General features: G+C 35.9%; 2 protein-coding genes across 5 annotated transcripts; one reads left to right on the top strand and one right to left on the bottom strand.

Annotated features, from left to right (window-relative positions):
• The first annotated feature begins 2,722 nt into the window (after window positions 1-2,722).
• LOC113698684 (uncharacterized) lies at window positions 2,723-6,001 on the top strand. The gene is made up of 6 exons (XM_027218581.2): window positions 2,723-2,826; window positions 2,973-3,307; window positions 3,385-3,886; window positions 3,993-4,194; window positions 4,767-5,264; window positions 5,368-6,001. The coding sequence occupies exons 2-6, from the start codon at window positions 2,986-2,988 to the stop codon at window positions 5,797-5,799; spliced, it is 1,956 nt and encodes a 651-aa protein (XP_027074382.1). The 5' UTR covers window positions 2,723-2,826; window positions 2,973-2,985; the 3' UTR covers window positions 5,800-6,001.
• A 2,279-nt stretch (window positions 6,002-8,280) lies between these two features.
• Window positions 8,281-22,824, bottom strand: LOC113699171 (probable inactive ATP-dependent zinc metalloprotease FTSHI 4, chloroplastic). Of its 4 annotated transcripts, none has more exons than XM_072058155.1 (18): window positions 22,391-22,824; window positions 21,723-21,978; window positions 18,987-19,359; window positions 17,901-18,159; window positions 17,090-17,221; window positions 14,919-14,993; window positions 14,636-14,761; window positions 14,405-14,514; window positions 14,255-14,333; window positions 14,024-14,161; window positions 13,827-13,938; window positions 12,823-12,986; window positions 12,600-12,705; window positions 10,713-12,471; window positions 10,053-10,196; window positions 9,810-9,974; window positions 8,867-8,903; window positions 8,281-8,745 (listed from the first exon to the last, which is right to left on the bottom strand). In XM_072058155.1, exons 1-14 carry the CDS (start codon window positions 22,676-22,678, stop codon window positions 12,377-12,379), a joined length of 2,313 nt encoding a protein of 770 aa, XP_071914256.1. In that variant the 5' UTR covers window positions 22,679-22,824; the 3' UTR covers window positions 8,281-8,745; window positions 8,867-8,903; window positions 9,810-9,974; window positions 10,053-10,196; window positions 10,713-12,376. The 4 variants fall into 4 exon arrangements, with proteins under 4 accessions (XP_071914256.1, XP_027075117.1, XP_071914258.1 ...); XM_027219316.2 differs by having other exon boundaries at window positions 12,395-12,471; window positions 22,391-22,823; XM_072058157.1 differs by lacking the exon at window positions 22,391-22,824 and adding an exon at window positions 21,322-21,431 and having other exon boundaries at window positions 12,395-12,471; window positions 21,723-21,862.
• Window positions 22,825-25,253: the final 2,429 nt, after the last annotated feature.

Below are 25,253 nucleotides of genomic sequence, written 5' to 3' on the forward strand. Positions count from 1 at the left end.
CTTCTTTTTTTTTTTTTTTTTACGAAAATCGCCAATCTAGTGAGTGGGTTTTGGTACTCATATAAACAAAACAAAATAACAAAGGAGTACAGGGAAAGGAAAGAAAAGGAAAGGAAATGGACATAACAGTAGGGATGTGCAGGAGAATCCCCCGCACTGTCCGATCCAATTTTGCAGATATCCGATCCGTCAGATTTTATGCAGATATCCAAAGAAAGGAAAGGGACATAACAAAGCGTTTGGCACATCTGCGGATGACCATGGATATCTGGACATGAGGTCATTTTGGTAATTTTGTTACCGACATTATTAAAAAGTAATAACCCATTCACACATCTGGGTTCAAACCGTCATCTCCACCAGGCCGTTTCTGCATCTGGGCTCCAATTTCATGGAGAAAAGCGAATTCTCTCAAATCTTTTTTTGAATCTTGAGTATTCATTGATTTGCCATATTCTTTGGGATAATTGCATAAACCTCCCTTAAGGTTTCTAATAGTTGCACTCACCTCCTCTAAGGCTTTGAAAATAGCACTAACCTCCCTTAAATTTAATATTTTAATAGCACATTCAGTCCATGTCAGAGAAACTGTCATTAAAAAAATCTTTTGAAAAGTGATATAATAATTTTGTTTCATTTGTTCCCTTTTTGTTTCTTGTGACATTGTGTTAGTAAAATAATGAAAAACATTAAAAGGTGGAACCAATTAGTGAAATTGAAGAGAATGTAAGGGTAAAGAAAATAAATACATTAGCAACAACTAGAAGAAATAACGAACATATGTTCAGAAATCTAAGATTGTAAAACGTATAAAGTGTACACAGCCAACTCCAAAACTCTCCTTTACTAAAGAAACTTTTTGTATTAAGTTGAGATGATAAAGAATTGCTTACCTATTGCCTTTTGATTGCCGCAAATTTTTAACAAAAAATCTTTATATTTTGCCTTGATTTCTGCTTTCTTTCTCCTTCTGTTTCATGAATACTTAAGATAAAGTAAGCTCAACTAAAACCACTAGAACTTATTCTCTTATGGATTCTTGTTTGGAGGTTTCTTTTCCCTATATTTTTCTTGCTTCTACTTCACTTCTATGCAGATAATATACAACTTGAATTGTCTTCTTAAGTGTTGTCAATTACAAAATAACGTCATATTAGAGTATCAATTGGCGTCGTTTTGTGGCAGCATTTTGTATGTGCACTTAAAGTATTTAATCAGGTAAGAAATAACCATTAATATTGTTTAATTAGTTATTCTGAACTTGTTTATTATCCTTTTTTTTCCCTAAATTTGTTTACTAACAATCTTAAACTCGAAGGGTATATTAGTAAATTCACCCTACCTTACATTAATTATGTGCCCCAAATTCATGATAAGGGAGGTTAGTAATATTTTCAAAATCTCAGGGAAAGTAAGTGCAACTATTAAAAACCTAAGGGGAGGTTTCTACAATTATCCCATATTCTTTAGCATTCTTGGTCAAAGTCTAGAAACTCTATAGGAGCAAATCTATAGTATTCATTATTTAGCATTCTTGATCCCCATGACCTCTGGAATTATTGGCTGCAACACTGATGAAGATTTGACGGGATGGTTGCTATGAAGATGGTGACTTCTCTATGATATGGGAACTTGGTGACATACGACGCATGATAGTAGTATCAATGATGTACTTGCAGAACTGTCACCGTCCCTGCACGGTTAACGGCCCAGATTCTCCCTCAAAAATTTGTACCGCTGAGATAACAAAATGTAACTCGATTTTCGCGCCATGTGTGGGTCCCGCCACTATCTGTTGTGAAAATACATCCTGTAAAAAAAAAGTTACATTATGTACAAAAAAAGTTACGACCAGTTGATAATGACTACAATTGGCAGGGACGGTTGCACCGCGTCCCTACAAATGGGGACCAGGACCTGCAACCGTTCTCGACAGTTATGTGCATTTTTCACACGACGTAACTTTATTTGCACATAGTGTAATTTATTTTCAATAATGTGTAATTTTAGAATAAAATTTTGTGAATCCCACACATGTTAAAATCAAGATATAAGATGAAATCTGAATCGTATAAATTTTTTTTGGCCAAATATTAGCCGTGAACTGCCAGGAACGGTTCTGCCCCTCTTCCCTACAAATGGTGGCGACAATTTTTATTTGGGATTAGATGGATCAGATATCAGGTATGTCCGATCTACAAGAGTCGGATATCTGGATTATGGATATCATTTCTTTTTGGAGCGAATACAAATCAAAAAATTAGTGATTTGAAATATGTAAATCAGAACAGCGAATTCTCGAATTGACTCGTAAACACTTCTAACATATAGCCCTTACCTTCTAATAGACAATCCAAAGTCACGTGTACCAAGCCATATGAAAAAAATCCATAATCCATTGATTATGGAAAAATTAAAAAAATTGTAGTTAAAAGTCAAAACAATTTTGCGAGAAAGAGCAACAAAATTGCCCCATCATCTTACCATAATCCATAGATTTTGCCAAGGATCAATACACAGTTCTTGTGTGCATAATAAACCAACACGAGTCAATAAAATAACATGTTGCATATGGAAGAAAAGTGACTTAATGACATTTGATTGGGCAGATGATGCACTTCATCCAAGTCAAGGCACCTTCCACCTTTTCCAGCGAAAACTATTGGACAAGTTGATTGTTTTTATCCACTTGATCCACTCATTCCACTTCATCCAAGTCCTACTTCCTGTAGTTTTTTAACATCCCATCTAACATTTCACCCTGAAATTGACCCACTGAAAATGTGTCAAAAATCCACAGCCCAAGTCGAAGAAAAATGGAAAAAGGTAAGAAGAAGGCTATCACACAGTTTCCTTCAATACAAACATTCCATGCCAAGAATTAGCTTATAAAGTCTACTTTTCAGATCATTCTTCTATATATACACAGTCCACCTAAATAATCAACGCATAAAATTGTTCATATTCTTCAGCCTGATTCTACACATGGAATTGGAGCATCCCAAAATGCAAGAAAGTTCCCTTAGGGGGCAAAAAATGAAGAAACAAAGTGCTGGATTAGAGTCATCTGATGCTCATTCCAGCAAGTACCACATTGGATCATTTCATGAACTGCAAAAAGGTATACCGAGAAATGAATCCACAGAGGAGAAACTTCAATGGATACAATCACAAATCATTGGTGGAAATGTAGAATTTGGCACCCCATTTGGAAGACGAAGGCTTACTTATGCTGATCACACTGCCACTGGCCGGTGTCTTCGATACATTGAGGACTATATCATCAATCATGTTCTTCCTGTCTATGGTATGTTGCTCCTGCGTTCTTGAATCATTTCAGCATCAAATATTCTCCACTGTATCTAATAATATCTGAATTTACAGGTAACTGTCATTCAAGTGATAGTTATGTGGGTTGCAGGATGACAAAAATGACACATGAAGTTGCTAAATATGTCAAGAAATGCTTAGGGGGTGGAGAAGAAGATGCAATAATATTCTGTGGCTCTGGCTCGACAGCAGCTATCAAAAGACTCCAAGAAGTAATTGGAGTAGCTGTACCTTCGATCATAAGAGAAAAGGTCTCAAATTGTCTCGGAAATGAAGAAAAATGGGTGGTTTTTGTTGGCCCTTATGAACACCACTCCAATATCCTCTCTTGGAGACAGAGCTTAGCAGAGGTGGTTGAGATTGGATTTGATGACAATGGCCTGATTGACATGGAAGCTCTGAGACAACAACTTGAATCACACAAGTCAAGAAACTGTCCCATGCTTGGTTCTTTCTCGGCTTGCAGCAATGTCAGTGGAATTTATTCAGATACTAAGGCCATAGCCCGACTACTCCATCAATACGGAGCATTTGCTTGCTTTGATTTTGCAGCAAGGTATCTAAAATTCCGAGCTTTGAAACATAGAACTTTTAGCTTTGTAGCAAAGCTTCTTAGATGTACTTTCATCTATATTGATTCATTGCGATTTTTGCGTGTACAGTGGTCCCTATGTGAAAATTGACATGAGGTCAGGGGAAAGCGATGGCTATGATGCTGTTTTTCTTAGTCCACATAAATTTTTGGGAGGTCCGGGTTCTCCAGGAATCCTCCTGATGAGCAAGGCTCTTTATCACCTGAGATCTTCAGCCCCATCAACTTCTGGGGGTGGAACAGTTCATTTTGTCAATGGCTTCAGTGAGCAGGCAAGTGTCCCTTAAATTTTGTCTTGACTTTGAATTTGATTTTACCTGTGGTTTCAGTGAGCTAAAAAAGTGAAAACTGTACACAGGATTTTAGCTGCAACTCTTCTGTAGTTTTGGATCTTTTTAACGTTTTTCAGAATTTACATAAAAAAATATAATGATTTATTCGCAAGCAAAACTAGTCTTTGGTTTCATGATCGCTTCTTTAAGATGGACTAAAAGGTAGATTATCTCCTATGAACTTGACAATCTAACCAATGACAAATAATGAAGAGGGTATAAATAGAGAGATACTAATGCCTGCTGCAGTCATTGTCATTGTGTATAAACTGCTAGAAGACTCCAATTTCGTTGTATTTCACTGGCTACAGATATTAATCCAATAAAATCTCTGAAGTTAGAGGCACTTAGAGGTAAGAATGGACATTGCATGAAGCCAAATTTTGACAATTTTCTTGCAACCAAAAGGTTCTGCAGCTAGAAAACTGAGTGATGGAAATCTTTAAACAGCTGAAATTCAGATTAGTTCAAGAAGTATTTGCTAAATCATGAGAGTATTTCTACTGCCTCAGGATACATTGTATGTGAAGAACGTAGAGGAAAGAGAGGAAGCAGGAACTCCGCCTATCATCCAGAAGATCAGAGCAACACTAGCCTTTTGGGTAAAAGAATACATTGGTCACAATGTGATTGAAACAATGGAGCATAACTACATTCAACAAACACTTGAAAGGCTTCTTCCAAATCCGAACATAAAAATTCTTGGAAATGTAACAGAGAAGCGGCAAGCGGTCTTATCCTTTCTGATTTACTCTACTACATATTCTCCCTCTGCAGAAGGCAACGCTCAGGATAACTTAGACAGGAACGAAACATCAGGTCTCTACCTTTGGCGAGAAACAGGTAACAAGAAGGGCAAACCTCTTCATGGCCCTTACATTTCCAAGCTCCTCAGTGATCTCTTCGGTATCCAGGCTAGGGGAGGATGTGCTTGTGCAGGGCCCTATGGTCACATGTTGCTCGAAATTGACAGGGCTCAATCACTTGCCCTGCGATCTGCCGCTGAAAGGGTAAGTGATTATATACCTATTAACTAATTAACTTCTGCCATGGAAATTGCAAAGTTGTTTCATCATTTCATGCTGCCTTGCTAAGATTTTCATTTCTGGATAGGGATACATTGGTGTGAAGCCAGGATGGACAAGAGTTAGCTTTTCATATTACATGTCTAAGGCAGAATTTGAGTTCATTTTAGCTGCAATTGAGTTTTTAGCTATTTATGGACAAAGGTTCCTCCCATTATACCACCTCAACTGGGAAACTGGTGATTGGAGCTTCATGAAAAAAGCATTAAAGGAGGCTGGAGAAGGATATAACTGTGACTTCAATGGTACATCATTAGCCAATTTGATCAAGGACTTCAACCTTGGGTGCAATGACTCAAAAGAAAACAAAGATAGGGAAACTACAGAAGCAGGCCTAGAGTGCAAGTATGCTAAGTATCTGGAGACTGCAAAGCACATAGCAGTTATGCTTCCAAAGTTTCCAACTCAACGTCGAATACCAGAAGATATAGATCCCAGCCTACTATCTTTCAGAGTTTAGAATTGAATATTACCCTATTAGCACCTTTTTGCACAAATTTGATTCATTCTGAAACATAAAGAGAGAGGCTTCTGCAGTTCTTGGCATTTTTGGTTGGTAAAAATTGTCACTACAGAAATAAGCATTCATGTGAAATTGATCAGTTCAGATGATGGGAGTACATAAATGATTACAACTCATAATTAGTTACAGATTTTAGAAAGATCATTGGTTTAATTTTAAGTCCATCACCAAATCATCTCCTCTTTACTTTCGTACAACTTGTACGTGCATGTTGAAGCGGCATTCTATCGCCAAACATGGTAGCTCTAGACATTTTTTACCCAAGGTCTCTTTACCCCAAGTCATAGGGAAGTCTTCTTCTGCCTATAAATGATGGCTAATTCATCACCTATTAAGATAATTGAGCATTCTTAATTAACAACATTGTTAGAAAAATAACTACAAGTGTGGCTTTGACGAGAATAGATTCACTTTTCTTGAGGAAATTTACCCCCACTACATTGCTATCGGATTTGCCACAATTCCCTCTAGGAATTGTAAAGCTGAACTAGAGTTTCCCTACAGCAAAATAAAGAGACTCTCTCCAAAACAATTTAGAGAATTTGTATCTTCATTAGTAGCTAGAGAAGAAGAATGAAAAGTAGTAAAAAAATAACTACATTTTCAAATGAATGTGTACACTTCCTAAAAAGTTGTACTGCTTCGTTTTAGACGCAACTTTAATATTCAACTAACATAATTGTTAATCGAAACAAAATTCCACGTGCCAATCATCTGACCTTTAAGCAAATACAAGTGAAATTTTAAAATTTCCCTCTATAATTTTTCACTGTCCAAATTTATGTAAAATGGTGTGTAAACTTCTATAAATCTTTTATTGTTTTACAATCTTTTTTTTTTAGGGATGGCAATGGGGGCGGGTGACCGCGGGCATTGGCCCCGCGGGGGGCTAATGGGGAGAGGGTTGGGGCAGGGGCGGGGGCGGGGGCAGGGAAAATTTCCCCCGCTTAGAAACGGGGCGGGGGAGTGTACCCCGCCCCGCCACCCGCTTTAAAAAAATAAATATATAAAATATATATGTATATAATTATATATAATATATAATTTAATTAGTTACAAACTTATGATAATGATATTATTAGTTATATATATTATATAATGTCTATTAGTATATATAATATAATTAATATTATTAATTATACTAATAATTATATATGTGTACTAATACAAATTATTAATTGGTTATACTAAATTTACTAATACATTTATACTAAATCCCTAATTACACTTAATACAATAACTTTTTTTCTTAAAAAAAGCACAAGCACAATAATGAATTAGTGATTGTATTTGTGTCAAAAGTGAAAACTTGATTACTTTAGTTATATTTATTTCATCATGTTAGATTGTATTCAAATAATTTTTATTTGATTATAAGTTTCAATTGTAAAATTACAATGAATAATAATTTGATGATGTGTTGATATTTTAGTACTTGATTATTTGCTAAAATTTAACCATAATAAAATTATATAACAAATTTTTATTAGTCCCGCGGGAGAAGCGAGACAGGGCAGGGACGGGGCGGGGGGAGCGGGGTATGGGGCGGGGGCAGGGAAAGTTTGTAGGCAGCGGGGCGGGGAACGGGGGAAGGGTCGCCCACCCCAACCCCGCCCCGTTCCCATCCTTATTTCTTTTCAATATGAATTCATCACTTACTGCGTTTCTCAACTAATGATTTTCTATTACACTCTTATTACACTATCCGTTTCAGTGACACGTCCCGTGCAATAATGGATAAGAATTCAAGTTTTGAAATTGTATAACGTAGCGCAACATAAAAATGTGTAATAGGAATCCTCCACCCCCCCCCCCCCCCCCCACCAACCCCTTGCCTCCCCAGAGTGCAGCTCAATGCGTGTCTGACCTGGTCAGCTCTGCAAACTTTGCTTTTACATACATATCACTATATGGAAGTCGATGCTAGTAAATCAACTCGGAAACACTGAAACAGCCGAAAAGCAAATTGTAGTATGTACTGAAACTAATACCTCAGTCCACAATGTCATGCAATCGCACACAGAAAGTCCCCCATTCGAAGCTGGGGTAGATAACTATTGCATCTTAACACAATAATATGTAAAAACAAAAGAAGGGCTTACGTAAATTTCACAATAACATGTAATGAACATTCAAAGCAGAAAACCCAACACAAAAAATTTCAAGTTGACTCTTTTGCAAACATTGTTTAACAGGAAAATACATTAAAGCACTATTAGAGGCCCTATTGTCTCCATCCGTAACCAATTACAAATTCAAACAGTCAGTCCCTGTGTAGTTGCTGCTGCTGCTGCTGCTTTTTTCTTGCACCTGTATAGCTGGTTCATTATCAGCCATTAAGACTACTATGGAACTCGATGTACATGCTCAAAATGAAATGGCAGTGACAATAATAAGTCAATATTTGGCAAAGCAAGATAACAACCTTAACTCAAGTTTGATTCATGATATTGGCATTGTGTTCATGTCAGGTAAGAGAAAATTCAATGCTAGTCCTGCCCATTGTGGCTTTCAAACAGCCGTCCTTCTATATTTTAGTTAACAAGCTACAAGCTTGAATTTTGATGTATTTCTAACATAAAGATCAAGCCACCTCTAGAGACGTATTTTTCCCCCACTTTCTACATATATAGGTCAGCAAAAACTTTTAATGAATGCCGTCCAAAAATTTGAATCTGTCAAGTCTGGCCTTTCTACAAGCTATGAGCAGCAGTGCAAGTGCTATTTCCCTTGGTTATCTCTACACCATGGCTCAGTTCCTTCCAAAAGCTGAACTCTTTGGTGAAACAGGTGCACACCTGTAGCTCTCAAAGTCCTGATCGAATCCCATGACTGCCAGATATTGCACGATTCAGCTCTCAAAGTCACAACTACCAAGTCTGCCTGGTATTGTCACACAAGTTTTGTTCTGATTAACAGTCTTGATTGATAATACCCTGCATATTAAAGTCTCCAAATAGATATGGTAAAATGAAATTACATATTAAAGTTCCGGAAAAATTACCTTGAGGTTCAGGTGCAGTTGCCAAATTGACATTTCCCTTCAGAAGGAATTAAAATTGAAACAAGAAATAAAAAATAAGAATAAAAGAATAACTGACAACTAGATTAAAGATTATATTAGACAACACAGCCACAATTACAGAAAGAGAGAAAAGTTTAAGGATCAGAAAGAGAGAAAAGTTTAAGGATCAGAGAAGAAAAAAAGAGAGACTGATAACGAAACTAGATCAAATCTATGAGTATCAGGACTAGATAGAAATGGTTGCATGCACGTGGACTCAACTCTTGTTGGCATCTAAAACCCCTCGTCGGCTACTGACTTCTTGGCTATCTTCAAAGGAGACCATAGTATTTTACCTTGAAGGAGAATTAAGGAAAACATACGGAAAGCTATTTGGTATATCGAAAGTGAAGATCATTAATCTTTAAAGGATTATAATATAACTCTAAGAACCAGTCATAAGTTGAAACAGATACTAAAGGACTATAAATTTAAAAGTCTATGTGCAAAAACAAACAGATAACCAAGAAATTTTTTTCCCACTTTTCTAGCAAAATCCATTAAAAATAGACGTTGATATAAGAATGGTTCTCAAGTATCAAGCTCCTGATTAGGCCAGTGAATATGTAAATTTCCATTGAAACTTAAGACAAGGAAAAAGACCTCCAATCAAATGAAAAGGTAATAGTTATCAATAGAAGAGAGGTTTGTTATGAAACATTGACAGCATACATATGGCTTCAGAAAAACATAACAGTGATAAGAAACATGTTAAGATAAAGTTGACATTGTGTTTTGGCATTACATCTTCAAAAGACATGAACTGTGTTTTCAGCCACATGGTCCTAATTGAAATTTAAAACATCCAGAACAATTGACCACAAATATCCAGATGGGAAACAGGCACCACAGAGCTAGCAGATACAAATGTCCAGAAACTTACCAAAGGATTCACAAATTACAGGAAATGGCTGGCCATTAAAAGTTGGGGCTCTTGTTTATCTTCTTCTTCTTTGGTTTCCATAGACGCTTCTGCCCTTATTTCATTGACCCTTCTATCCCAAATTCCATCAATCAATTTCCACGTCTCATCACTGATGATTTGTGTCTGTTTCAAAAGCATAAAGTAACACTATCACTAACCATAAAGGCTAATTATATGGTAACATAGGGTAACCATACCAACCTCCATTGGCCTGGGAGCACCAAAAGTTGAAAATCCGACATTTCCAGGAGCAAAAGTGACTCTCCCCGGAAGAGAAACACCGTGGATGCCCCATCGTCCTGCGTAGATAAGGGCTCCATGCTCATCTACTGGTCTAACAGTTGGCTGGACCTCAAGATTTAGAAACTCAATTAGTAAGAATAACACAGGAACCATATAAGCTTATGACAACATCACTAGTAGCAAAATGATATGGATAGCTTGGTTTGAACCATATAACCCTTCAATGAAACATAAACCAAACAAAAATCTTAATAGTAAGCTCTAGACTGCATCCCAAAGCAACTTTGTCCACAAAGCAGGCTAACATGTCCTTGTGAAATAAGTGGAGTAAAACCCATAATATCAACTATATCATCAATCTTTAGATTCTCTCTGACATTACGCCTCAGGCACCATTTTAAGATGGCAGATATGCACAGAAAGAACTCTTAATATCATTATTGTTTTTCCAACTTACCCCGAGGTAGTAAAGCAAAAAAGTGATTCCAATTCCCATTTAAACATAAAGGTATAGATTTAAAAAAATAGAGTAACATCTGCTGTGAACCATTTTTGCAGTAATTAGGTGGTGGAAGAGAAGAAGTGTAATACGTGGTAATGAAACTACTACATGTTTACCTCTGGTGGAAGGGGGCCAATGGACTGCAAAAGCTTACAGACCACCTTCTCTTTCCCTCCCAAATGGGAGACGTTGCAAGAAGAACAGCACTGAATTGGTCAATTGACCCTCATTTGACTTCAAAAACAAATCTAAGACAACAGGATGCAGGTCATAATATTCATTGAAAGTTTTCCTTTAGTAACTCTTTCTGCTCTCGCTTCCCCTACCCTTTTGTATACTAAAAAATGAGAGGTAAATCACATGCATTTCGCCTACATGACGATTTCTCTCCTTCCTTTCACCTCCTAGTCAGCTTCCACATGTTTTTTGTTAAAGTGCACAATTCCAATAATGTCAGAATATGCATAGCCCGAATAGACCTTTGACAAAAGAGGCTAAAGGGGTAATGCTAAATATTCTAGGATTAGATCATCAGTAGTTTCCTGTTAAACATCACACAGCATCTCCAAGTTTAAAATCACTGATCATGAAACTGGTACAGAAAGCATGAACAGCATGAATACTATTACTAATCTCATAGAATAACACTTCAAGCTTGACCTAGTACATTTATGCTACAGTTTGATTATGGATGTAATATAAAAATGACTTTCCAACTCTTACCTCCCTAATATCCATCGCTGGAAGTAGATTTTTTGAAGATAGTATATAATAAAAAGCATCTAAACCCATTTTAAATAAATCTACCAAATTATACATCATCATCAATGACTTATTTGTCACACATAGTGCCCAATACATAGCTGAAGGAACTTCACTTGCACCTATAATGATATAATCAAACACTCAACTGCCAGTACCCTTTAGTTCCATGATTTTGGTGCCCAACATTTAAATCATTTCATAATGATTGTTGACTAAAAAGATGGAAGACAGTACACCGTATTATGTACTTCAGCAATCATGATATCCTTACCAATGTTCTTGGCTTGGATATTTACTGCATATGGTGATAAGTGAGGATATTCACAGTGACAGTCATCCTATTCACTATGCCTGTGCACTTAGTAAATTCGACATGCTGTTAGATTACAAATAAAGGTTCCTATAAATTTAAATGTTTCTTCTGTCTGCAACCAGAAAAATTCGTGTTTTCAAACTAAGAGGATTTCAGATAACACCCCCCTTGGACATATTTGGGATTGAAACCATCATCATTTTTGCATTAATTTAAAATTGCCTGCTAGCCAAACACGTCTATAAAAAAGCCCTGCATTCATGATCTAAAGAAAAAGGCCAATTTGACAATCAGATATGCATTGCATCTGCAAATAACTGGAAAGAATTTTCCAAGATCCAACTACATGTAAGATGTGAAACAAGAGCAAAATAGCCAGCAGCTCAGTGACTAGCTGTGGTAATGGTTGGGCCAACTCAACCCAATTATTGTAATATTACCAACTCCACACCAAAAGTCAGATCAGTGAGGACTACCTTATCACTTTGAAACCTAAAAGATTGTGGTCGAATGAGTACTAGTTGGCTTATAAATGACACCAACAGCATTCAGTTTCTCACTTCATCAATGTTTTCTAAATCTATTGCCACAAACAGTGCTAATATATTACCTAATACCCAGAAAAAGGATCATGCAAAACCAATTCTCAGACAAAATCTTTAAGAGTAATAGAAGACGATAAAAGAAGGAAGCTGTAAACATTCAAATTTGACAAATTACCTGAGGTATGCGTGGAGAGCTTTTGTATATTCTCCATATTTCATCAGCTTTTATCTCTCCCTTCTCAAGTAAAATATCTGCTCAAGACAGAAGGTTGAAGTGGAAGAGCAGTGAGCAGCTACAACCGTTGGTAGCAGTTACAATCTTCACATCTAAAGAAGTGTAATCTGAGAAAGAAGACTTGACATGAAAGATTAATACAAACCTGTTATACTTTCAACAGCAAAATGGTTTTCTCTTAGCACAGATGAGCATGACTCTACGGCAAAGCGCATGTACTCTTCTCTAAGTGCTTCAAGTTTGGCAGCAAGCTGGAAATGAAGCTTGGCATACTTAATACCACAAAGTATCTATATCTAATGCAAATAATAACATGAGTGGAATAATTGATAATCAAAATTTAATGAGACACTATTCATATGCTTTACATTAGGCACAAGATCATTCTGGTATCTGTAGTAAGCCTTCCCAAAAGCAGTCATTCCAGTCTGCAGAATCAGAAATTCTGAAAGCCTCGAAGCTTCTACAGTTGACTTGGCAGAAATCCAACAAAGATTGTCTACTCCAAACATCTCTTCCTCAATAACTCTAGCTGCAAAAGTATGCCATTAGCAAATCACATGCTATTTTTCTGTCTGCCTTCACCAATTTTGAGGACTAAAGAAACCTTATGGAGATCATGAACACTGTATCAACATCAGAATCAGCTAGAAAGTCCATTAAAGCTTTACCACTTTCTATTATATAGAGTTTTACCTTTATGCTCATCAAATACTCTAGTCCTATAGTCCAGTGGTATGTCACAAGCAACTTAAATATAGAACCCCTCAAGGAGGGCTAACAGACATATTGAGTAAAAAACAAGTAAACTAAAACAAAGGGATGTAAAGAAGGGCACAGATACCCATCGCAAAAAGTAATCATCAAGATAAAACCTGCTCAATCTATTTTATTTCTTTTTCTTTTTTTTTTTTTTGAGGAGGGGAGGATGGAATGTTGTGGTTTGCTATCATACAACTTTAACATGATTGGTTCTACAAAAGAATTATATCCATACAGAAGCACCACTAAAAAGAATTGCAGTGAGACACAGAGAGACTAAATCCTATTATAGTCCTGTAGACAAAACAAGACAGTGCCAAGACAATTTACCCATGTGACTTCCTACACCTTAGACGGAAGAAGTAAATTAACAGGGACCGCAACCACAAGCCAAAAGCATAGGATGTGCTATGGTCCTAAGAGACATAGATGACTTTACTACTGCTTAAATCACAAAGACATCAGTGGAGAGCCCAATTGCAGCAAAACTACACAACTAGATTTATTTACACAATCATCTGAATATCCATTGACTAGTGGCATAAGAAACATAGATATAACTACACAAAAAGAAGAAATAGGCATTAAAGAAAGAAACTTTGTCACTCACGAGCACATGCACGCACTATGGAGTACACGTAATCTCCCTTTCTTTTAAAAACCCTGCCTGGGGTTTCCACATATTGCATATTCGGTCGACTACGGATAGAATTTATATCTGTCTACAAATATCAAACAAATAGTTTAAGTTTATCATCCCAGCTCTGCAAGAAGAATGACAACTTATAAACACATAATAAAAAAAACCTCGGTGAAAGGCCGATAAGGATCTGGGAAGGAGCAAGCAAGAACAGCAACAGCAGCTTCTCGATACGCCAATCTTAGTTTCAATTCCTCAGGGACTTCTGTGCTATCTTCTTGGCCAGTTTCAAATGTGCCCTTTTGCTGCAATACATTGGCAACATTATGTAATTTTGTGCCAATATATCTATGATGTATATAAAACAGTTCTCAGCATCTTATAACATTGAAACTTACTCTTTTCAATGCCTCCAGAAGTTCATCACGCCCTATATAGTCCATGTCCTTTCTAGTAGTCAAAATCCCAGCTTCATTCCTGTCCAGTGAATCAGAGTCAAGTACCTTATTATAAACAAGACCGAAATAAAGAGTATAGGCAAAGCATACAGTATATTTTGCAGTTCCGCCCCAGTAAAATCATCTGTGAGCTCAGCTATTTCCTTCAACAGAGTTTCTTTCTCCTCTTCAGAACGAAAATACTTGTTTCGCGCATGCACCTACACCATATTTAATGACAATATTACAAAACAAAGATTGATTCTCTTCTTTGAACAGTCTATGAAAATATTCAGCAGGAGCTTCAGAACGTGAAGAATAAAAAGCATTACGGAAGCATACCTTTAATATGGCCAACCTACCATCTTTTGATGGCAAACCAACTCTTATAATCTTGTCAAAACGGCCTTTCCTCAAGAGAGCAGGATCCAAGATATCTAGTCTATTTGTTGCACCAATAACTAGCACCTGAGACATCCAAATTTGACTAACATACTAAGAATCTATTCTTGATATCAGCTTGAAACTTCTACATCTTAAAGAAGTAATCTCTAAATCTTTAAACTACATAGAGACTTTGATTATTTGTTTAAAACACAGGCATCCAAACCAGATATAGGCAAACCTGTGATGTTGACACTTTAAAACCATCCATTTCAGTAAGTATCTGAAGCAATCCTTGTTCCCTCTCTGCACCACCCTGGTATAGCAAATAATGTTTGAGATCACATCATTCATGTACTCTTATCAGCTTCCATCCTCTCTTATCAGCTCTTGGAAAACTCAGGAAAAAAATTTTGAGAATATAAAAGCAATCATATAACCAAATCCAAACATGTTCCTCTACCACAATTTGATGGTAATCAGATTGTTAGTTGATGCACTTATTTTTCACTCCCCATTCAAATAAATACTCCAATGGTTAAACTTTTATAAGTGAAAGTAAATCCACAAAATAATACTCAATTCAACCGTATAATGCATCACTCACTTCATAAGAATGACAAGTTACCTCTTAAAAATGCAGCTAAAAAATAGTACAGCACACCAGTTCAATCATATTTCAATTAAGGGTAACTGATAGTCAAAGTAAAATCAAATTTAAATTAAAACCATTGTAATAGATGACAGAAGTTTACCCCAATTCAAGGACTTGGTTTTCAAAGTTTTCATCCGCAAGGTTTTCATTGAGTTCCTTATTACTTAATGTTTCACGGAATTCCAACTTTTTTCATCATGTAGTATAGAAAACAAGGTCAAAAGTCATCAGACAACTAAAAAGGAAGGAAAAAAGGAAAGAAGAAACAGTCAACAGAGTAATGTGTAAATGCAAAGATATGCACGGATTAAAATAATAAATAAATTATGAGCCACCAGAGTTCTTCAGAGATCATGACTGAATTAGGTTTTCCTTCAGTGCTTTTTGGTTGCATCTGAGATCAGTGAGGGGTGGTAAGGTATGAAGCCTATAATGTGAACCCTAAGCATATGGGACACCAAGAGCATTTTTGGATGTTCGCATATTGATATGATGGAAAATGTTGCTTCACTTATTTTGTAAAAACATCACTATCAACTTTTCAGTCTGGCAACAATTTTGGAAACTAGTTCCAATTTCAAATTATTTATTAGTTTCATAGGAAAATCACCAGATAAGGTCCCAATGCCAAGAAGGATAACTATGATTTGTTGAGTAGCAGAATGAGTGAATGCCATAATGATTGTACTAAAAGAAAAGAACTACTTAGTAATAGATGACAGATATAGTTTGCAACAGCTCTAGCAATAAGAGGGCCACCATAGGCTAATGCTGTAAATAGTTTTATTAAGTTAAAAAAACAGGTATAGCAGCTACTCCCTCCGTCCCACTGAAAGTATCATACTTTCCTTTTTGATCTGTCCCAAAATTATGTCATGCTACCAAAAAAAGCCAGTGAAATTTTCTCCTCCTTCCATTTTTATCATCAAAGGTACTACAATTATATGTGGGTCCAACAAAATTTATCAAAAACTATGCATGCATTAAAGCAGTGCATCACCAGTATGCACCAACTGGCGCTTTGTGTGTGCAGCACACAAGAAGAAGTGAGATGGTACCTTTAAATAAATGTATGGGGTCCACCCTATTGACTTGATGCAGACACAATTCGGGCAGCATAAATGCTTTACTTTGTACAAGTTTTGGGCAGCCCGATAAATGGGCATTCTAGTAGGTTCAAGAGTTTATTTATTCTCTTTCTTTACTATTCATAGAAAGCTCCGATCCCGAAAAGTTTGAGTATAATTTACATTTGACTTGTCAACAAATCAACTTTTTATGCCCTTGGATATGCATACACTTAAAAGGAAGGAAAATCAGAAATATGGCTTATGCTGGAAGATGATACAAATCTCTATGCTAAATGTTCCTATCTATGATAGCTCAATTCCTGTGACTCTCTGCTCCAGGGGAGCATCTTGCTGTTGGAGAATAGGGAAAATTTTCTACTATTTGGCAAAAACATACACAGCACGTGTCCTCAATTTAACTGCATCAATAAGAGGGTACCTCAGAAAAAGCGCTTCAGAATATGATTAAGTAGTCAATAATCACCTTCCAACATAAGTACCTCAAAAATAGCAAATTTACAGTAGTAGTAGTTCATAAAGTTCAACACCCAATAGATGAATAATGCAGTATTCAATAAGAGCCACAAGCAGAAGAAAAATGGAAATTTAACATTTCCAGAAAATTTCCAGAAACTGAGTTGCTTATGCTAAAAGCATATATGCCTTGTTAACTCCAAAATAACTTACCCCACCAATATCAGGGCCACCACGTTTGCTGCCAATTGCATCGATTTCATCAATAAAGATGATTGATGGGGCAAATGACCTGGCACTAGCGAAAAGGTCCTTCACACGAGATGCAGCCACTCCTACAAACATCTGGAAAGCACATGATCTTAACTTAAAAGTATCCTAGTGTCTCAAGCTCTTGTTCATAATGGCTACATGCATAAGAAGTTGAAATTACTTGAGCTAATCCTCACTTGATTAAAACACAGAATTGAGTGGTTGCTCTATTAACATGGACAGCTCTATTAACATGGACATTCAACTCTAGACGTGCAAAAATAACACAAGAAGAACCATGTCTCATCCTCATATTATGCCTTTAAATACCACCCTTAATGTGGAATTTAGTCACAAATCACCATAGAGCACAAGATTCTGACTCCTTAAAAGTTTTATTATCAGCAATATAACGCTCAATATTCAGAAGCACATTTATCACATCAAAAGTTTGGCGCACATTTAAAATGCATGTAAGAAACCAAAATGGAGGAAATCATTAAATTACCATCTGTACCATATATCAGATTATATAGCTTATTCCGTTGATATGAGAATTAATAGATATAGAACTTTCAAGGGTAATATCAACAGAATATCCACCTCATATTGTCGATATCATTTCCACATTAATACCCTGTCAAAATTACTACAGCTTACATATCAAATTGCAATTTCTTGTCCAAACTTCCTTGAATTGTTTTACCTATTGTTGGCGAAAGAAAATTTTAGAGCACAAGAGAAAAACAAAGAGAAATAGAACATCGTTTACCTCCACAAAGTCAGTCCCATTAGCTGCAAAAAATGGAAGACCTGCTTCACCAGCTATAGCTTTTGCAAGAAGAGTTTTCCCAGTTCCAGGGGGGCCATGGAGAAGTACACCTTTTGGACAATAGATGCCTTTATCTTGGAATTCTTCTTCATTCTTTAAAATGCTTACAATCTCTTGTAGCTCCCTCTTAATGTATTCTTGCCCAGCAAAATCATCAAATGTAACACCAGTTTTTTCCTCTGCTGATATAAATTTAGCCCTAGTACAAAGCCAGGTCAAAAGGTTAGATCTACTACATCATTGCCGAACCAAGTATCCAATGAGATCATAACATCATATCCAACATTGAGAACAAGTACAACAGCTCATATGTTTCCCTACCTCTTTTGATATAGTTTAGCAGGAGGGTAGGATAAAAACAAAGGAAACTTGTCCTGGAAAATGATTGCCTAGCTACAGATGCTGCATGCTCATTATGAATAAGCAACCCTAATGAAAACTGAGAGTAGGACCCAGGCACAGACATTTGGGCTGTATAGAATCGGGAACACTAGCACAAAGGAAGCAAGCAATATAGAACTACATCAGGTATGAGAATCAAACACTTCATGAAAACACTTCCCATCCCTAGGAAACTAAAAAAATTATGTGTAAGAACTGCAATGGAAAGGTGAGACAAACTTCTCTTGATAATAGAATAGAAGAAATGATTTTCACTATTTAAGAATTATTCCGAAGGAAGGACTGTTTCTTAAGAAACTCTAAACCAAATGGCATGGATTGTCACTATATGTAAAATTAATTGCAGCAACAAGATACTCAAGCAACTTGAACTCAATACACAGATCCACATAAAAATTATATATATATATATATATATATATTACCCAAAGCATTAAGTCATGACAATTAACATGGATGATTGTATGATAACAAAAAAAGAGAGAGACTGCATATCCAAGCTTCTTGTGAAGAATGGACAAGGTGTACTTTGGATAATCAAAGAATACATTACATAGTACATGAAAATAGACTGCATGGACATAATAAGTTCTATCAACTGACAAATAACAGCTACCCACCTACCTACTCTTGCCCAATGATCCAAGGGCACGCTGTTTCAGTGGCTGTCTTTTCTTCTTTGGGGGCTCTCCGAGATCACATGGTATAAGTTTTGCATATATAGGTCTCATCATGTTATCAATCCAGAGATATAAAACAATTGCAAAAGCAAGGCGCATAGACCACACAACTGCAGTTGCAACAGTAGAATAAACTTCTGCTGGAACTGTATTAACATTGTACACATCAACATTTATAAGTTGTTGATGTAACTTCTGCCAAATATCATTCCAACAATCAATAGGCATACGATCGACCACATGGCGCCGGAAAACAATTTTGTTCATATTCCCTGCAGAACCTTCCCTTTTGCCATCTTTGTAGTATGGTAAAATCACTAAATATAAAAGGCAAAAGAAAGAAATATAATGAGATTCAGAAAATAAGGAGGCAACATAGGAACTTAATTTAACCTAAGATTTCTAAAGATGAATCTGGTTGATTGATGAAATAAAGAAAGAAAAGCCAGCATCAATTGACTATTTCAAATGAAAACCACAAAGTTTAAAATTAGATAGGTTGCAATTGTAAGATGAAGATCCAACCTTACACAATACCAAATTAGATAGGTTGCTATTATTTTCCAAAATCGATTCTAGGTAATCGGTGACATAACCAATCAACTGGTTCATGTGGAAACCAAAGGTATAAAAATCAGACATGTTGCAACATTTGGATGCAGATCCAACCTTTTTGAATACCACAAAACGAGCAATATCACTCAATTGCATAATAAAGACAAGCAAAAATCTAGGAATTCTGTGGGTTCTAATATCACCAGTACTTCTAGTCATCAATGAGAAATTAAGAAATAGATACAAAATTGGATGGAATTCCTCTCCCATGTCAATGTTTGAAACTCAGTCTCATTTCCAGCCCTCACAACAGTATTATTAGATTTCAATGAATATCTGTAACATTATCCACATAGCCTATATCGGTAAGTTCAAGCTCTTCATTAATTCTTTTTTTTCTGGTGGGGATAGCTTTTAAGCAGCAACAATTGGTGAAACCGATCTTGATGGCTTCTATTCACAATTCTAAATAATTATATGAGTATTTATTTAATTTTCACTTATGAAGGTGAGCTATATACCACCCAAAAAATAAACTATTCAAACATAACAACTTTGAGCAGTTGCATAGATTTGTCTTTCTTCAAAATCCTACCTACTCTTTTCTGTCTGCCTTCTTTGCTCTACCTGGTAGATTCTATCAAATTGTGCTTGCCTATATCATCTTGGTTCAGTATCAGAAGAAATGTTTTCTACTTCAAACAGGTAATCAAACCAAGCCAAAGTAATGTTACATGTATTGATTATTTAAACAGTTTTGGAATGAAAAGCAGATGTATTGAATTTTGCAATGCACTGCTACAAAAACAACAGTCCACCCAGAATAATCAAATAAACAAGACTGTAATCTGTTGTTTCTTACTAGATTAAAGTTATACATGTAAATTGCAAACCGAGCACGACTACATTCATGAATTATTTATCTTCTGAATAATTTAACGGGATATAAACTTGGCTGAATCTATTCAAAGAAGGAATGATGTACTATATCTATGTAAACAATGCTCTTTTACAGCTTTCTGCTGATAAGACAGATTGTTTTCAGAGTTTCACAATAAAACCTGATTTAGCATTCCTTTGCTAAAAATGCTTTTTAAGAGATTCCTAATATAAACACCTGACTCTCTCTACATATATATGCATACACTCAAACATGCAGATAATGTCATATGCACATCTGCATGACATTAACATGCTTTTAAATGTAGTTTCATTAACATATCTATGCCCATTTCTCACAAATCACAATCATGCATGGAGAACCTATATTCCTTCTTTGAGGTATTCACTTTCCATGCAGCACAATTTCATTGACACAACAGGTCACATCCAACCAAAAACCTGCCTCTTTTACATCCGAGATGGATTAAAAGGTGAACTGGGAAGAACCATAGTGACCTATGTATGTATGCACATCGGGGAGAACAAACACATGCCAACATGACAGAATAAGGAAATATTAGAAGCTTTATGCACATAAAAATTCAACATATCCATGTATTGAAAATGAATTCATTTATCTGTGCACGCTGGGCCTCATTTACTTAGTTTGTGCTCCATTAATGTCATACACAACCACACATCCACACACCAACACATACACATACACAAATGTATATTCACTCAGATCTTAAGAAATGATGAAACAATGTACATTTACTCGCACAAACACCCTATGCTTAAAAATCAAAATGTCAAGAACTTGTAGAAAAGGTTACTAAAACCGGTTACATGACGTAGACGCTTCCACTTTTTGACAGTAAAACCGACATTGAGTTTTCCTTTCATCACCATATGTCTGAACTTTCAACAGACAAGCATCACTCACCAGCACCTATAATAGAGGTATCTGAAGTCAAATTTATCAAACATTAAGTTTAAAACTTCACCCTTTTCTGCTCATTTAGGCAGACAACTTATTTCGGCAATTAACTTTCAGAATTCCACTATAAATTTGAGTACTTCATGAAGATGTTAAAACCAATTTTATTAGCCAAACCCCAAATCAAGAGCAAATGATTCCATTCCACCGAAGATCAAGCTAACAGTATACACTAACATGACTATACAAAAAATTATTCAGCACTAACCCAGTATATAACCAAATAAGAAGAATCTGTAGTACCTGAAACCGTCTGTCCATAGTTTGAGTACTCCATAAACTGTACATTGTTTGAATTCAGAAGCCTCTGGAACTCACTATAGTCTATCCTATGAGAATTCACAGGATCCCATTCAGTTCCCTTCACCTTTCCCTGCATTGTCAGCAATGCCCTGCTCCAATCAGAAGCCATTACCAGCTGCCTCTCCAACTGAACATTTGCCTTCCTCTCAAACTCCTCCAGCTTATTTACACGTTCTCTCTCCGATTCTTTCAATTTCTGAAATCCCATTAATTCACTTACATCATAAACAACTGAACTCTTATAGAAAAGGAGACTAAGTAGGCATCTACAAAATCAAATTTTACTTTTATTTTCTTGCTTCCGCAACATTTGAGTACAAAAGGAGTTTATTATTTTTTTGATTACCAAATAAATCAATACCAAAACGTTATTAACACGTTTCCCCAATTTTCCAAGCAAGAACAAGTACGTAAAAAAAAAGATAATCCCAATGTTATTAGTATTACCCAATTGGAACTAGATAATTCTTTAAAAGCCACTGACTTTTCATTCTTTTACTACCTAAAATTCAAAAAAAAAAAAAAAGAAAAAAAAGAAAAGCACCATGATTTCAAAACGCAAGAAGAAAGCCATACAAACTTTTGATACTAAAAATTAATATACAAACCTCAAAAAGCTGCTCAGCTGATTCATTTTCATCTGAACTGGAGCCCTGAGATGCAGAAGAAGAAGAAGAAGCATTGAAAGCCTTGATTCTGAGCTTTCTGGGGCTAAAGCAAAAGGATTTAATCTGGGGCTTTAAAAATTGCAACTTTGGAGCGAAAAATACTTGATTTTTGGGAAATAAAGAGTGGGGTTTAAGGGTTTTAGAAGGATAGCAAAAGGATTTTCGAAAATGGGGTAACACTTCTATTTGGTTCAAAGTTGCTGTCTTCATTTTTTTTTTCTCATTCATTCATAAATTAACATCGGAATTTCCAGAAGTGTGTGTTCTGTGTGTAATTTCTATCTTGTTTTTGGTCTCTCTCCGTCTTATATCTATCATAACCATGAAAGCAGGAATACAGACTCTCTTCAGTGGCTGCCTAGCCTTTCTTTATCACTGTAGGCTTGTAGCTACATTTTGGACAGTGGAGACGCTAAAACGTTGTCGTTTTAGATGAGCATGCATTTGTCCTTACTTTTTCTTTTTTTTTTACCCTTTTTTTTCACTTGGGCGCATGCGAGCGAAGAGGATCTAACTTTAAATGTCACTTGTTAGTATTATTAAACTCAAATTTCAATACGAAAAGCAAATTTTTATATGTGTTTATGTATGCAAAGGTGTGTTGAAGAGAAAAAATGCAAATCTACGTGTAAAAAATGCAAGTATGTGAGAAATCAAGATCCCATAAATGTTAGTATGTGTATGTGTGCGTGTCTATGTGTGTGAGAGAGAGTATGTGTATCTGTGTGTGCATGTCTGTGAGAAAGAGAATGTGTGTACGTGTGCGTATATGTACATATGTAAAAATATATATATGAGAGAGTGTATGCATACGAGAGACGACAGAGAGCATGTGCGTGTGTGTGTGTGAAAGAGAGAGAGAGAGAGTATATGTGTAAATGTGAAAATGTGTGTGTATGTGAGAAATGTGTCTAAATGAAAGTATATTTATGTATGCAAAGGTGTGTTGAAGGAAAAAAAAATGCAAGTCTATGTGAAACAAGTAGATTATATTAGAAATCAAGAATGCTTGCCTTACAAATGTTAGTATGTGTATGTGTGTGTGTGTTTATGTGTGTGAGAGAGAGTATGTGTATATGTGTGTGCATGTCTATGAGAAAGAGAATGTTAGGTAATATTTATTTTTTTTTTTACTTCTGTTAAATGCAATGAGCTCAAGAAGCAAAGCAGGGATCAAGCTCTAATTTTTTTTTATATAAATAATCAATTCAAAATAATTTCTCTAATATAAGAGGGATGAAATTTAAGAAATGTAGAAAAGAAAAGGGGATTTAAATCTAAGAGGCCAAGGCTACTCATTTTTAGAATCTTAACCTTACCTATTGAATCAAAACCTCTTTGGCTGTGCCCCAACTTCACTCTATCATTCCTATTTTTATAAATTGTTTATTTGGGCTAAGACTTTTGGCAATATTACCTAACCAATATTACCTAATAATCAACCCAATAATACCTAATGTTAAATAATTGTTTCTATACTTGTCGTAGTTTGTGCCAACTGTTCTATTAACTTTTGGGTTAAAGTAGTCAATTCAGTTCGAAATAAGTAAAACCTCTATAAATTAATATTGGATAAATTAATAATCTTTATTAAATAATAATTTTGTGGTCTCGACTTGAGCTAACGACGTAAATTAATAATTTCAATAAGATAATAAAATAATAATTTTTAAAAAACCTTGCATAACCTCTAGTCCCGTTCATTTTATAAATTAATAATCCACTAAAATTACATATCATATCTTCATAAAATATGAATTTATTGTTATTTTTTTCCTTAAAATTTAAATCTACTTGAATCTTATCCCTAATTTTTCTTATTGCATCTAAAAGTTCTAGATTTGAACTCTTATATTGCAATATGAAATTATGAAAAGTTATTGATGCATTGTGTGCTTCCTTTCGCTGCGTTACAAGCTCCAAAAATACTGTATCATCCTCAACTCCATTATTAGTAGGGATTTCAGTGACGGTAGTAACATTTTCTTCTAAACTTGAGATCTCTGAATGATACGGCGCAAATAAGCATGCAAGGGTAATATAGTAACTACATGGAAAACTGCATGGCAATCACATGTAGAGCAGATTGGTTAGTTCGTTAGATTTGGCGGCATCAGTCTATAACCGACTTCGTTAGAATTGGCGGTATCAGATTGTAACAAGCTCTGTGAAGGCCACAAGTATAAATGGGCCAGGGATGAGAGGAGTTGGGGGGTTATCATTTTGTTCTCATTCTTCCTGAACTCTCTACGAAACTACTTCATTGTACTTTTCTTTGATTCAATAAAGACATTCACCCATCCATCACCACCGAGGAGTGTTCTTCATTCTCTCATTTCTCCTGGTGAGGAGTGTTTTTGGATGTTGCCCAGTCCTTCTTGGACCACGTCTTCAAGTTACATGGCTTGCCAAAAACCATAGTCAGTGATAGGGATCCCATTTTTCTAAGCCAATTTTGGAAAGAGTTGTTCAAGTTGCTAAAGGTTCAATTATAGTTTTCTAGCTCCTATCACCCTCAGACGGATGGGCAGATCGAAGTGGTGAATAGATGCTTAGAAAATTATCTACGCTGCATGACGAGTGACCACCCCAAGGCTTGGTATGCATGGTTACCATTGCCTGAATATTGGTATAACACCAACTTTCATTCAGCCATAAAGACCACCCCATTCCAAATTGTCTATGGCCAGGTACCCCCTATGCACACTCCTTATTTACTTGGATCAGCTTTGGTGGAGGCAGTTGATAGGAGTTTGGCTGCTAGGGAAAGGGCGTTACACACCCTTAAACATCATCTCAAGCA

Source organism: Coffea arabica, chromosome 7c (genome assembly GCF_036785885.1).
Source record: "Coffea arabica cultivar ET-39 chromosome 7c, Coffea Arabica ET-39 HiFi, whole genome shotgun sequence".
NCBI lineage: Eukaryota > Viridiplantae > Streptophyta > Magnoliopsida > Gentianales > Rubiaceae > Coffea > Coffea arabica.